Source organism: Erpetoichthys calabaricus, chromosome 1 (genome assembly GCF_900747795.2).
Source record: "Erpetoichthys calabaricus chromosome 1, fErpCal1.3, whole genome shotgun sequence".
Taxonomy (NCBI): domain Eukaryota; kingdom Metazoa; phylum Chordata; class Cladistia; order Polypteriformes; family Polypteridae; genus Erpetoichthys; species Erpetoichthys calabaricus.
In genome coordinates this window covers 27,938,134-27,951,558 of record NC_041394.2, presented here as the reverse complement: position 1 = coordinate 27,951,558, position 13,425 = coordinate 27,938,134, and the positions used below count along the sequence as shown (strand labels likewise).

At 40.5% G+C, this 13,425-nt stretch overlaps 1 protein-coding gene across 2 annotated transcripts in view; it reads left to right on the top strand.

Annotated features, from left to right (window-relative positions):
* Nucleotides 1-13,425, top strand: part of LOC114647942 (tyrosine-protein kinase receptor UFO) — a 241,509-nt gene that overhangs the window by 177,417 nt on the left and 50,667 nt on the right. For both annotated transcript variants that reach the window (XM_028796666.2, XM_028796656.2), the window contains exons 8-10: nt 5,839-5,978; nt 9,164-9,308; nt 9,429-9,452. In XM_028796666.2, coding sequence (XP_028652499.1) covers nt 5,839-5,978; nt 9,164-9,308; nt 9,429-9,452 — 309 coding nt within the window. The remainder of the gene's footprint in view (nt 1-5,838; nt 5,979-9,163; nt 9,309-9,428; nt 9,453-13,425) is intronic.

Here is a 13,425-nt window from a genome sequence, read left to right as displayed (position 1 = left end):
TAGGGCAAAGTTAGGGCTTTGCTACAGGATACACCCTCCACAAGTTAAGGAAGTAAAAATAAAGGTATATATTTCTGTTTTATTTAACCCCTTCACCGCCCTCTGCCGGATATATCCGGCACCGCTGTTTTAATGCTAACGCCATACTGCCGGAATTATCCGGCACATTTGCCTGTGGTTATATGAATGCCTGGCAAGTAGTATAACTGCCGGTTTGGCGTGGGTATTATTACTACGTTGTATTTCGACAAGTCTGTGGTTGTTTTGGCCGGTCATGTGACGTGATTCGCATGTAACAGCTGTGAATATGGCGAAACGTAAACTGACTTCAAGTGAGGCTTTGCAGGCGATTTTGGACAGTTCTGATCATGATTGTAGCAGTTCTGAAGAAGATTTTAGTGACAGTGATGAGCAGCAACGTGCGCTGCATGATATTGTGAATGAAGACGCATCGGATGACGGCGCTGAGTGGGTGTATCCCCAGCATCTCAGCTGGGCTGCTGCCCGTGGTGAACTACCTTTTCTGCATTCGTTTGAGGGAACGTGTGGCTTTATTGTTGATGTAAACAATTACACTGCTGAGCAGTTTTTATGAGCTGTTTGTGTCACCTGATTTGATTAGACATTTTGTTCATCAGACAAATCTGTATGCAGCACAGTTTATTGAGAAAAATCCCAATTTACCTCCACATTCCCGTGTTCGTGCTTGGTTTGACACTGATGAAAACGAAATGAAAAAATTCATTGGGATTTTGATGTTGATGGGAATAATCAGAAAACCAGATATTGAGATGTACTGGTCTACAGATCCTATGTATGCAACACCTATTTTTTGCAGCTGTCATGACACGTAACCGATTCTCTTTGCTGCTGAAATTCTTTCATTTGAATGACAACAGAAACGAGCCAGATAAGAAAGATCCAAACCGCGACCACTTTTTCAAGCTACGTCCTTTGATTGATCATTTATTTGAAGCATTTCAGTTGCCCTACATGCCAGGACCGTCAGTTGCAGTTGATGAAAGTTTATTGTCGTGGAAGGGCCGCTTACAGTTTCGACAGTATCTACCATTGAAAAGGGCACGGTTTGGTATCAAGATGTTTTGCTTAGCTGAGAATTCAGGTTACATTTATAGATTTCGTGTATACACTGGCAACTTGCACAACATTAAGTGGTCAATACTGCTTGAATAAATGTAAAAAATGTAAAAAAAATGTAAAAAAGTAAAAAAACAAAAATTGTTCAGATTTCGCCTGGCTTGGGGAATATTTAGGGAGTTGGCGGTTAAAGGGTTAAACCTTTTAAGTTTGTATGCATTGCCCCATTTGGCTTTTTTCGTGAAAGCCCGTTTCAGTCAATAAGTCTTAAAAACAGGTGTAAAGATATTGACAATAAGTTACGCAAACCCACCAAGACATGGAATCGTTTAAATCAAGGTGCTGCGCTACCTTCTTCCAGATCGGCCTCAAGGCGTTCATATTTTTCCAAAGCAGTTCTGGTGTTCATCGGCATTTGTAGCTGAGTCGAAAAACACCATCCCATACTATTAGTTAACGATTAACACATTTCTATATATATTGTAAGCATACAATACAACTGATAATATGTTGTGCTTATTTATATGGTGTACCGACATTTTTGCGCGTTTAACAGCTGAAATCCAATGTGGTTTGTGCCCTTCAGAATGAAAACAGTTTGCATTTACCTTTTTAATAAAAGGCGAGCATTTAAGCCTGAGAAATCACCCCGTAAATGCACACATTTAATTGCACATGTGTTAATATGTATGCTTACACAGTATTAAAAGACACTCAACAATTAACGTCATTTACCTTCGTTCCCGCATTTGAGTCGTGCTGTAAATTCTTACTGTGAAATATACTTGACAAATAATTTGGTGAATGAACTTGTCAAGAAGGTGGAGCTGGAGTATTGCATCACTTCATTAACGAAAATGCCGTGATGTGCGGAAGGGTGGGGGGGAGTGTGGGGGTTGACGGAGAATGTTTTCTTCAGCGCTCTTTGGGGCTCCTCCTTGTTTTCAGTTCACGTGATTACGTAGGAGGCGTGATGACGCGATACGCGACTCCGCCTCCTCCATTACAGTATATGGACAAAACAGAGGTTCCAGTTATGACCATTACGCGTAGAATTTCGAAATGAAACCTGCCTAACTTTTGTAAGTAAGCTGTAAGGAATGAGCCTGCCAAATTTCAGCCTTCTACCTACACGGGAAGTTGGAGAATTAGTGATGAGTGAGTGAGTGTGAGTGAGTGAGTGAGTGAGTGAGTGAGTGAGTGAGTGAGTGAGTGAGTGAGTGAGTGAGTGAGTGAGTGAGTGAGTGAGTGAGTGAGTGAGTGAGTGAGTGAGTGAGTGAGTCAGTCAGTCAGTCAGTCAGTCAGTCAGTCAGTCAGTCAGTGAGGGCTTTGCCTTTTATTAGTATAGATGCCTCTCTAACTGCCTTTCAGCTATTCTAAGATCCTTCTCAGTGGTTGCCCTCATACTTTCATATGTCTTACGATTCGCACTGGAATTATCATTCAGAACGATGAAAACAGCAAGATAGATAGATAGATAGATAGATAGATAGATAGATAGATAGATAGATAGATAGATAGATAGATAGATAGATAGATAGATAGATAGATAGATAGATAGATAGATAGATAGATAGATAGATAGATAGATAGATAGATAGATAGATAGATAGATAGATAGATAGATACTTTATTAATCGCAAGGGGAAATTCACATACTCCAGCAGCAGCATACTGATAAAGAATAATATTAAATTAAAGAGTGATAACAATGCAGGTATACAGACAGACAATAACTTTGTATAATGTTAACGTTTACCCCCCCTGGTGGAACTGAAGAATCGCATAGTGTGGGGGAGGAATGATCTCCTCAGTCTCTCAGTGGAGCAGGACAGTGACAGCAGTCTGTCGCTGAAGCTGCTCCTCTGTCTGGAGATGACACTGTTCAGTGGATGCAGTGGATTCTCCATTATTGACAAGAGTCTGCTCAGCACCCGTCGCTCTGCCAGGGATGTCAAACTGTCCAGCTCCGTGCCTACAATAGAGCCTGCCTTCCTCACCAGTTTGTCCAGGCATGAGGCGTCCCTCTTCTTTATGCTGCTTCCCCAGCACACCACTGCGTAGAAGATGGCGCTCACCATAACCGTCTGATAGGACATCTGCAGCATCTTATTGCAGATGTTGAAGGACACCAGCTTTCTAAGGAAGTATAGTCGGCTCTGTCCTTTCTTACACAGAGCATCAGTATTGGCAGTCCAGTCCAATTTATCATCCAGCTGCACTCCCAGGTATTTATAGGTTTGCACCCTCTGCACACAGTCACCTCTGATGATCACGGGGTCCATGAGGGGCCTGGTCCTCCTAAAATCCACCACCAGCTCCTTGGTTTTGCTGGTGTTCAATTGTAGGTGGTTTGAGTCACACCATTTAACAAAGTCTTGATTAGGTTCCGATACTCCTCTTCCTGCCCATTACACATACAGAGGAGGTCTTGAAGAAAACCTTCTCCAGAGCACACAACACCTCAGACTGAGGTAACAATTCACCTTTCAGCATGACAATGTCTCGAATCATACAGCAAAGACAACGCTGGAGTGGCTTTGGGACAAGTGTTTGACTATCCTTGAGTGGCTCAGCCAAAGCCCAAGCTGTGAGACATGCCCGAACACCACTAGAGTGAAACCACATCTTTATACAAAGCACACACGTTTATTCACAGTTCTTGTAAAACAGAGTCCCGCGCAGCACACTGTGCTCCCAGCACTAATCAAATTGTACACGGGCCTCTCTTTAAATGTCCACGGGACGCCTTTCCTCTCTCCACAGGAGCCTCGTCCTGCTCCCACTCCCGACTCTAGCTCCCAGATTGTAGGGAGTTGGCCCCTTTTATTCTCATCCGGATGTGCTCCAGGTGCTTGACGATGTTCTTCCGGCAGCACTTACTGGTGTGGCGGAAGTGCTGTCTTTGCACCCGGAAACACTCCAGGCATCCCTGGAAGGCTCTTCTTCCATCTTCCCGGGTGTGGCGGAAGTGAATGCCTACCGGGCTCTCTGAGGCTCGGGGTGCCCCCTGGCAGTGGCCACAGGTCCCAATGGGCTTGAGCCTCCTTGCTTTTCTCCCGTGGTCCTGTCCATATCCAGGGCGGTTGCCCCCTTGTGGCCCGGAGGACGAATACGCCACCTCCCGGTCCTTCCAGGCATCCCGGCTGGGTCTGTCCCCCAGCCGCTTGTGACAAAGCTTAAACTCCAGAGAACATCCCAGGAGAGACCTGAAGATGGAAGTTTAAAGGCCCTTACTATCAAACCTAAAGGAGCTTGAGATGCTCCGCCACAAGGAATAGGATAAAATGCCATAATCCAGGTGTGTAAAGTTTATAGTGACCACAATTTGGAGATCCACAGTAAAGGGCCTGAATACCTATATGAAGCAGAAATTTCAGTTTTTGATTTTTAATTAATCTGCAAACCTTTCTAAAAAAATGTTTTGTCTTTGTAATAGTGGGTTATTGAGTGTAGATGAAGGGGCAAAAAATGACACATTTGATAATTTAAAATTAAATCTACAACACACAGTGTGTTGGAAGTGAAGTAATCTGAATACTTTCTGAATCCACTGTATGTGGGCAAGTGGACCCGCCACCCCTCGTGATAGACAGGCGCCCACCAGGGGCATTAGCTCTTTCATATTTTCCCTATTATTGTACTTTGTGTAATTCTTGTTCTCTTCCTTATAATATAATCCCCTCATTTTTACATAACCTATATTTTCACTCGTTTGTATATGTATATATTTATAATGTTTTTCTGTTTATATTTCTAAATTATGTTTGAGGTTTTTTTCAAACTATGCAATATTTGAAATAATTGTATGGCTTGCTGGGCTCATAAGTGGTGGGCACTTAATGTCAAAGTGAATTGAATTAGATTGAAAATATTAAATGACATGAAGGACATTCAACCAGCTATGGAACCTGACAGTGACCATCTTCTTTATTTCCTTCATTACTTTTTAACTGCTTCTACTGTCTCTAAGTACATGCATTTGTGTACACGCACAACAGCTCAACCAACCCACTGGTTTGCTTACTAATTCCTTGAGCTGAAGATCTGGGGCACTTGACTTAGTGAATCGCTAGGAGATTAGTTCAGCTTTCAGTTCATCGGCTCGCGTCTTCATTCTATATTTAGTTCACTAGTTCCTCCTTTTGATTTTTTTCATTCATTTAATGATTCCAAGGCCTTAAGTAATTTTGAGGAATTCAGTTGTGCTTTGCTAAGTTTACTCTTATATATCAAATTTGAATTTTTTATTTTAACATTATGGAGAAGTCTATTGAACAAACTATTTCCCACATTCAATTCACTAAAATATTCAGAAAATGCACCTCCTCTTCAATGTGACCACTGCAGAATAATCATTGCCAGTATAAAAAGGTGGGGGGAGTTAGGGACGGACAGTATGTGAAAGAGGGGGAAAGGAGGTGGGCTTCAGGGCAAGACTTGCTGATCCATTTACAGGGCTGTAATGGGTTGGAGGTGCACTGGGCACAAGGCAGAGGCCAATCCTGGATGGGACACGGGTTTATCACAATTTTATTATGTAACCTGCTTCATTTTAATTAGTTAGCTTAATAATAATTATTCATGAAAGAATGTAGCAGAATGTATCATGTATGTATGTATGTTACTTGTTTGAAGGAGACTTAGATGTTTCTTTGGTTTTCACCATTTGAGATTTGAAAGATGTTACTTACTCGTTGTGTTGCATGCTAGTCATTTGTACACCGGTTTGTGTTGCAGTGCCAGATTCTCCTCCTGCTAATGTCACTACTCAAGTCAATGGCACCATAGCTGTGGTGTGGTGGAGTCAACCAGCAGGACAAGTGAATGGAATTCTGAGAGGATACCGTGTGGCCTACCAGGGTGACAGTTACTCCGAGGTAAGAGTGAAGATGAGGAAGGAGCCAGGTTTACATCCAGATATTCTCACTGGTTGGAATTCTGTGTATCTATTAATCCCACACTTTTTAGTCCACCTACAAATGTTTGCAGTTTTGCTTCATACTGCATGGTTGTATCCATGAGGTTCATGGAGTTAGGCGTCTTCTGATCTTAACCAGATTTGATTCCTTCTTTGCAATTTCTTTCCATGTGTAACTATTTATGAGTGTGGCTGGTGAGATGAGGTGGTGGTTTCCTAAGTGTCAAGTTGTATGTTCTGATTTGTATGTGTTTCAATTTTCATTTTGTCAGTGATAACTTAGGGAAATGGAGTGTAGGAAAGGAAATGGGAAACAGACAAAGAGCATAGATAGATAGATAGATAGATAGATAGATAGATAGATAGATAGATAGATAGATAGATAGATAGATAGATAGATAGATAGATAGATAGATAGATAGATAGATAGATAGATAGATAGATAGATAGATAGATAGATAGATAGATAGATAGATAGATAGATAGATAGATAGATAGATAGATTTTTTTTTCATTTTATCTAGGGCTCCCAGACATATCCACCTGCATATCCCTGAGCTAACCCCTTAACAGGGATGATAAGACATAAGATGACAAGCGGAGAAGAGTTCTCAAAGGCCAGTCCCTCTTGGATCTGTGGTACGGCTATCCATTTTTATTAATAATTGTTAACAATGAATCTTTTGTTCAAATCCTGTCACTCTCTGCACTTTGCACATTCTTCCTGAGTCCATGTTTCTTTTCTTCCATAACCCAAAAGCACGCAAGTTAAATTAATTTACCATTTTAAAAAGTTTTCTTGGTTGAGTGTGTGTGAGAGCATGTCTCGTTCAGGGTTGCTTCCTGCCTTAAGCCTAATGCTCTTCGGAGAGGCTTTGGTTCACTGTATTCATGTAGTCAACTACAGTAAACATGGACAGGTTGATGTATATTAATGATATAGTTTAAAATTTAATGAATAATAGCAAAATTAGAGGAAAAGCAAATATAGTGGAGCAATCAAAAGCAATTAAAAGAAGATGTAAATAAAATTCAAAACTAATACAAAGTTGGAAATGCTTTAATATGGAAAATTCTTGAATGGCCAAGTCAGTCACCATATCTAAATCCAATTGAGTAGGCCTTCCATATGCTGAACACAAAACTTAAAGGAACAGTCCCCCGACACAAGCAGGAGCTGAAGATGGCTGCATTAGAGTTTTGTTTAGCAGAGACCTGGTGACATCTATGAATTGCAGACTTTAAGCTATCATTGCATGCAAGAATCAAGTGACCTGCCATTGTGGTGTCACAAACAATATGGTCCCCTGAAATGGGAGATCATGTGTACAAAGTGTTGTAATTTCTATTTGCTCTGCCTGAAATGTATGCAAATACCCATAAATGAAAGTCTGCAATGTGCACTTTAATCATGATCTCTGAATTGTTTGCTTTGTAAATTTAAACTGTGGAGCAGAGGGGTGAATCAAGGAAAAATATGTCTTTGTCCCAAACATTATGGAGGGCACTGGATACGCTTCCAAAATAAGCCAGATACGCCATTTCTGACCAAAAATTTAAAATCCTTACATATGAAAAAAACATATTCCATATATAATGATTGCCAGGACTATAATCAAAAAAGACATTACAGTAGAGTCTCGCTTATCCGACATAAATGGGCCGGCAGAACGTCGGATAAGCAAAAATGTCGGATAATGGAAGGTGTTAAGAAAAAGCCTATTAAACGTCAAACTATGTTATAATTTTACACATTACGAGCCTAATACAGTGGAACCTCAGTTCACGAACATCTCTCAACACATACAAATCGGGTTGTGACCAAAAAGTTCGCCAAACTTTTGCCTCTGTGCATGACCACACACTCGGTATAGGAACAAGCCAGTTTCCCTTTCGGTTTGTGCGCGCCGATGATTTCCGCACGTGTTCAGTCTCTCCCTGTGCAGCGTTAGAGAGAGAGCGCGAGAGAGAGAGACACAGACAGTCACATGCATGCGCAAGATAGAGAGACACATACACACGCACGAGAGAAAGAGAGACACATGCGCGAGAGACACACACGCGAGAGAGACGCACGCACGCATGCACACGTGAGAGAGAGAGACACACACACACACACACACGCGCACGAGACAGATGCACAAGCACACACATGTGCATGAGAGACACGCACGCCAGAGAGGGCCAGCTACATAGTCCACTGTAATCATGTTTTACAACAAAACAACAGAAAAATTTAACTGAAAAAAAAATAGACTATGCTCATGCTCGCAACTTGCAGTTCTTGTTGCAGATTGATGCGTTTTTTTTTTTGCTTTTTTTTTTGGCGGTGGGACGTCGGATAATACAGAATGTTGGATAAGCGAGACTCTACTATATATATATATATTGTAAGAAGAATGACCATCAGACATTGCAAAGGTTTGGGCCAGCCACCCGTATAATTTTTCCCGGCTGCAAAACTGTTGCAAAAACATTGACTTGTTCACACAATCGAGTCCGAAACAGAACTGACTTATTATCCACAGGATGGCAGCTTTAAAGGCCAGTAGGGGAAGTGATGTCATCAGGACCTGAACCAGAAGTGACATCGTTGGCTGCCCCAGAGCTGGGCGGGATTTCGCTAGAATGGTCTGTAAAAGATTGAGAGGGAGAATATATATAGATCACACCACTCCCTCATGTAGTATTTTTATGTTAATATATAAACCCACCCTTTAAAGCAGTTTAATGTTCACATTTGAATGGGGAGTGACATGAGTTGAATTTCAGGCCTGATCACTGTGAGGAGTTTTTGTGTTCTTCCTGTGTTTCTCAGATATTTGGATATTTCATATTCTAAAGACATGCATGTTAGGTAGATTTGCAGCACTGGGAAGGAAATAATCTGGGATGAATTTTCAGTCCACATACTCCCAATTCAGTGTCTCTAGCACATCTGTAGATTTTCACAATGTGTGAAAAAACAGTCTACCCAGAAAAAATAAGGAAAAAATGCACTCACAGATAGTGACTGTTCCAGGATTTGAACTATGGACTCTGAAGCTGTGAAGTATCAACTTTCCCACTGCCACTGTGCAGTCAGAAAGTGAAGTGTTTTGTGGAAATATCTAGAAATCCACTGATGATGACTTTGGCTTTCAGGAAGTGCTGGATGTTGGACTGACCAATGAGACAACAGTGAACCTGACGCTGTCTTTTGCCAACTTCTCTGTGAGGGTCAGCGCGTACACTGGAGCTGGTGATGGCCCATGGAGTGAAGCAGTCATTCTCATCCTCAATGAACCTAGTGAGTGTGCTAAGTCTGCCTCACTGCCACTGAGAATGCGGTTAATAACTGTTTTAATTATCGACGTGTCTTAATAAAACACAATAGTAACTTACTTTGTTTTTTTTTTTCTCATTTCAGAGGCTCAGGAAGTCATTTCAGAAGGTAAATCACAATGCTTAATCTTTATAATTTTTTTCCTTTACCCTTTGCTTTCAAGAAATCTTTAATTGCATTGTCCAATAAATTAAGAATAGTCTTTTTCCTGATTTTGGTCTTTGTTTAGCTGTAAATTAGTTTTGATATGTTTAGTACAATGTAACATTTAAGATGATCTTCAATATCTGGAGTATTCCTGCAAAAGATGGAAAATCTCTTTTCATTCTAAAATGATGTGGGACGAACTCTGGCATTAATGTGGCTCCTCGTGCAGGTGATGGAATAAACTAACATGAAACCTGATGAATCGTGTCCAAGGCCATGGTGGCCCAAAGCCTACCCTGGCAGCACTGAGCTCAAGATAGCAAACCACTTCAGACTGGGTGCCAACCTATCACTGGGCACACACACACACACACACAAAACCGCACCTGCTGTCACACATCAGCCAGTGTACAATCATCATTTCAACTGACCAGCTTGTCTTAGAGGTTATGTGGAGGAAAACTGGAATACAATCCACAAAAACATGCTGGTTCCAAACAGACAACAATCAGATGTATTGTTTGAACTCAGGACGATTGATCCATGAGTTAGAGGTACTACTCACTATGCTACTTTGTGTGCATTTTATATGTGAGGATAATACAATATTTATCCACAATATTATAATAATATTTTGGGGCTGGCTTAAAACTTTCTATGAACATGTTTGAAAACAAGGTAACAAAGGCCAAAACTCATGGAAGAGTTTCTGCTCAATATGGAGACCATGGTGGTGTGTTTACAATTGGAGTGAGAAATTCAAAAATGGTTGGACACGTGTTAACCATGAAGAAGGAGCAGGAGGCCTGTCCACGACCACTATGGATGACAACATTGAGCAAGTCCATACTATGATTCTGATGAACCAATGAGGATTTTGACCCCAGTACACCTTCAACCCTACATGTCGCTCTTCTTTGGTGCAAACAGAGAGGAGAGCAGCCATGTTTACTCCTAGAAAACAGCAAGAGAAACTTACTGATCAAAGTCAAAACTTCACTACTATGACCCCAGATGCACCATGTTTCCACATGTGTGCAGGGAAAGCTGTACAGCCAACCCAAACAAACTTATCTCAAAAGTGTAAATAATTATTCACTTACCCTGGTAGATTGAGTTTCAGGCACTTGATTGGCACTTTTGGGAGCAAGCTAGGTGTATTAATGAACAGGTGGACCTCATAAAGCAGCCAAAATGTAGACACACATCTGCACAACCAAGGGTTGGTTCTGCTTTGGCCACCACCACTCTGAATTGGATTAGGTGGTTTGAAAAATGAATGGAATGACATCAACAACAACAACAACATTTATTTATATAGCACATTTTCATACAAAAAGTAGCTCAAAGTGCTTTACATAATGAAGAAAAAAAGAATAAAAGACAAAAAAGAAATTAAAATAAGACAACCTTAGTTAACATAATAAGGAGTAAGGTCCGATGGCCAGGGTGGACAGAAAAAACAAAAAAAAACTCCAGAAAGCTGGAGAAAAAAATAAAATCTGTAGGGGTTCCAGGCCACGAGACCGCCCAGTCCCCTTTGGGCATTCTACCTAACATAAATGAAATAGTCCTCTTTGTAGTTAGGGTTCTCACGGAGTCACTTGATGCTGATGGTTATACAGACTTCTGGCTTTTAATCCATCCATCATTGTTGGAACATCATGGTGCTTTGGGTAGATGGTGGTGGCACAAGCCACCACCAATAGGACACCGGAAAAGGAAACAGAAGAGAGAGTAGGGGTTAGTACAGATTTTGAATGAATAGTTATTATAATGAATTGGATATACAGAGTATCAGGATTAAATTACAGTGAAGTTATGAGAAGGCCATGTTAAAATAATGTGTTTTCAGTAGTTTTTTAAAGTGCTCCACTGTATTAGCCTGGCGAATTCCTACTGGCAGGCTATTCCAGATTTTAGGTGCATAACAGCAGAAGGCCGCCTCACCACTTCTTTTAAGTTTTGCTCTTGGAATTCTAAGGAGACACTCAGTTGAGGATCTGAGGTTGCGATTTGGAATATAAGGTGTCAGACATTCCGATATATAAGACGGGGCGAGATTATTTAAAGCTTTATAAACCATAAGCAGAATTTTAAAGTCAATTCTGAATGACACAGGTAACCAGTGTAGTGACATCAAAACTGGAGAAATGTGTTCGGATTTTCTTTTCCTGGTAAGGATTCTAGCAGCTGCATTCTGCACTAACTGCAAACGATTGATGTCTTTTTTGGGGAGTCCTGAGAGGAGTGCATTACAGTAATCTAGCCGACTAAAGACAAACGCATGAACTAATTTCTCTGCATCTTTCGATGATATAAGAGGTCTAACTTTTGCTATGTTCCTTAGGTGAAAAAATGCTGTCCTAGTGATCTTATTAATATGCGATTTAAAATTCAGATTACAATCAACGGTTACCCCTAAGCTTTTTACCTCCGATTTGACTTTTAATCCTAATGCATCCAGTTTATTTCTAATAGCCTCATTGTATCCATTATTGCCAATCACTAAGATTTCGGTTTTTTCTTTATTTAATTTGAGAAAGTTACTATTCATCCATTCTGAGATACAGGTTAGACATTGTGTTAGCGAATCAAGAGATTTGGGGTCATCAGGTGCTATTGATAAATACAGCTGTGTGTCATCAGCATAGCTGTGGTAGCTCACGTTATGTCCCGAGATAATCTGACCTAATGGAAGCATGTAGATGGAGAAGAGCAGCGGACCCAGGATAGAGCCTTGTGGAACACCATATAGAATATCATGTGTCTTTGAGTTATAATTACCACAACTAACAAAGAATTTTCTCCCTGCCAGGTAGGATTCAAACCAGTTTAAGACACTGCCAGAGAGGCCCCACCCATTGACTAAGGCGATTCTTAAGAATATTATGATCAATAGTGTCAAATGCGGCACTCAAATCTAAGAGGATGAGAACAGATAAATGGCCTCTGTCTGCATTTACCCGCAAGTCATTTACTACTTTAACGAGTGCAGTTTCTGTGCTGTGATTTGTTCTAAAACCTGACTGAAATTTATCAAGAATAGCATGTTTATTGAGGTGCTCATTTAACTGCATAATGACTGCCTTCTCTAGAATTTTACTTAAGAAAGGCAGGTTAGAGATGGGTCTATAATTTTCAAGAGCAGAGGGGTCGAGATTATTTTTCTTAAGTAGGGGTTTAACTACCGCAGTCTTAAGACAGTCTGGGAAGACCCCCGTATCTAATGACGAATTTACTATGTCAAGAACATTATCAATAAGCACACCCGATACTTCTTTGAAAAAATTTGTTGGTATTGGGTCAAGGGCACAGGTGGATGGTTTCATTTGAGAAATTATTTTATGTAAATCAGGTAAATCTATCCTAGTGAAAGACTCTAATTTATTTATTATGGAGTACTGGGGTTTCGGGGGATCCTTAGTGTTGGGGAGATATACTATGTTATTTCTAATATCATTAATTTTTTGATTGAAAAATACAGCGATAGCCTCACAGGTTTTACTGGAAGTACTTAGGAGGCATTCCTTTGAGTTACCTGGGTTTAACAGATGATCAATTGTCGAAAATAAGACTCTGGGATTACTAGCATTGTTATTTATAATCTTAGAGAAATAGCAGCGCCTCTCAAGACGGACTGTGTTATTGTATTCTGTTATTTTAACTTTTAATATCTCATAGTCAATAGTTAGTTTAGTCTTCCTCCATTTACGCTCAGCTCTACGGCATGTTCTCTTTAAATCAGACACTCTTTGGGTCTTCCAAGGTATAACAATGCTAGAAGATTTTTTAACTGTCTTTTCAGGTGCAACTATGTCAACAGCAGCCCTCACTTTAGTATTAAATCTTTCCACCTTACTATTTACATTCTCCTCGCTATTATAGTTGGCACTATAAACGGACTGATTGGTTAGAATGTTTGTAAGTTTTA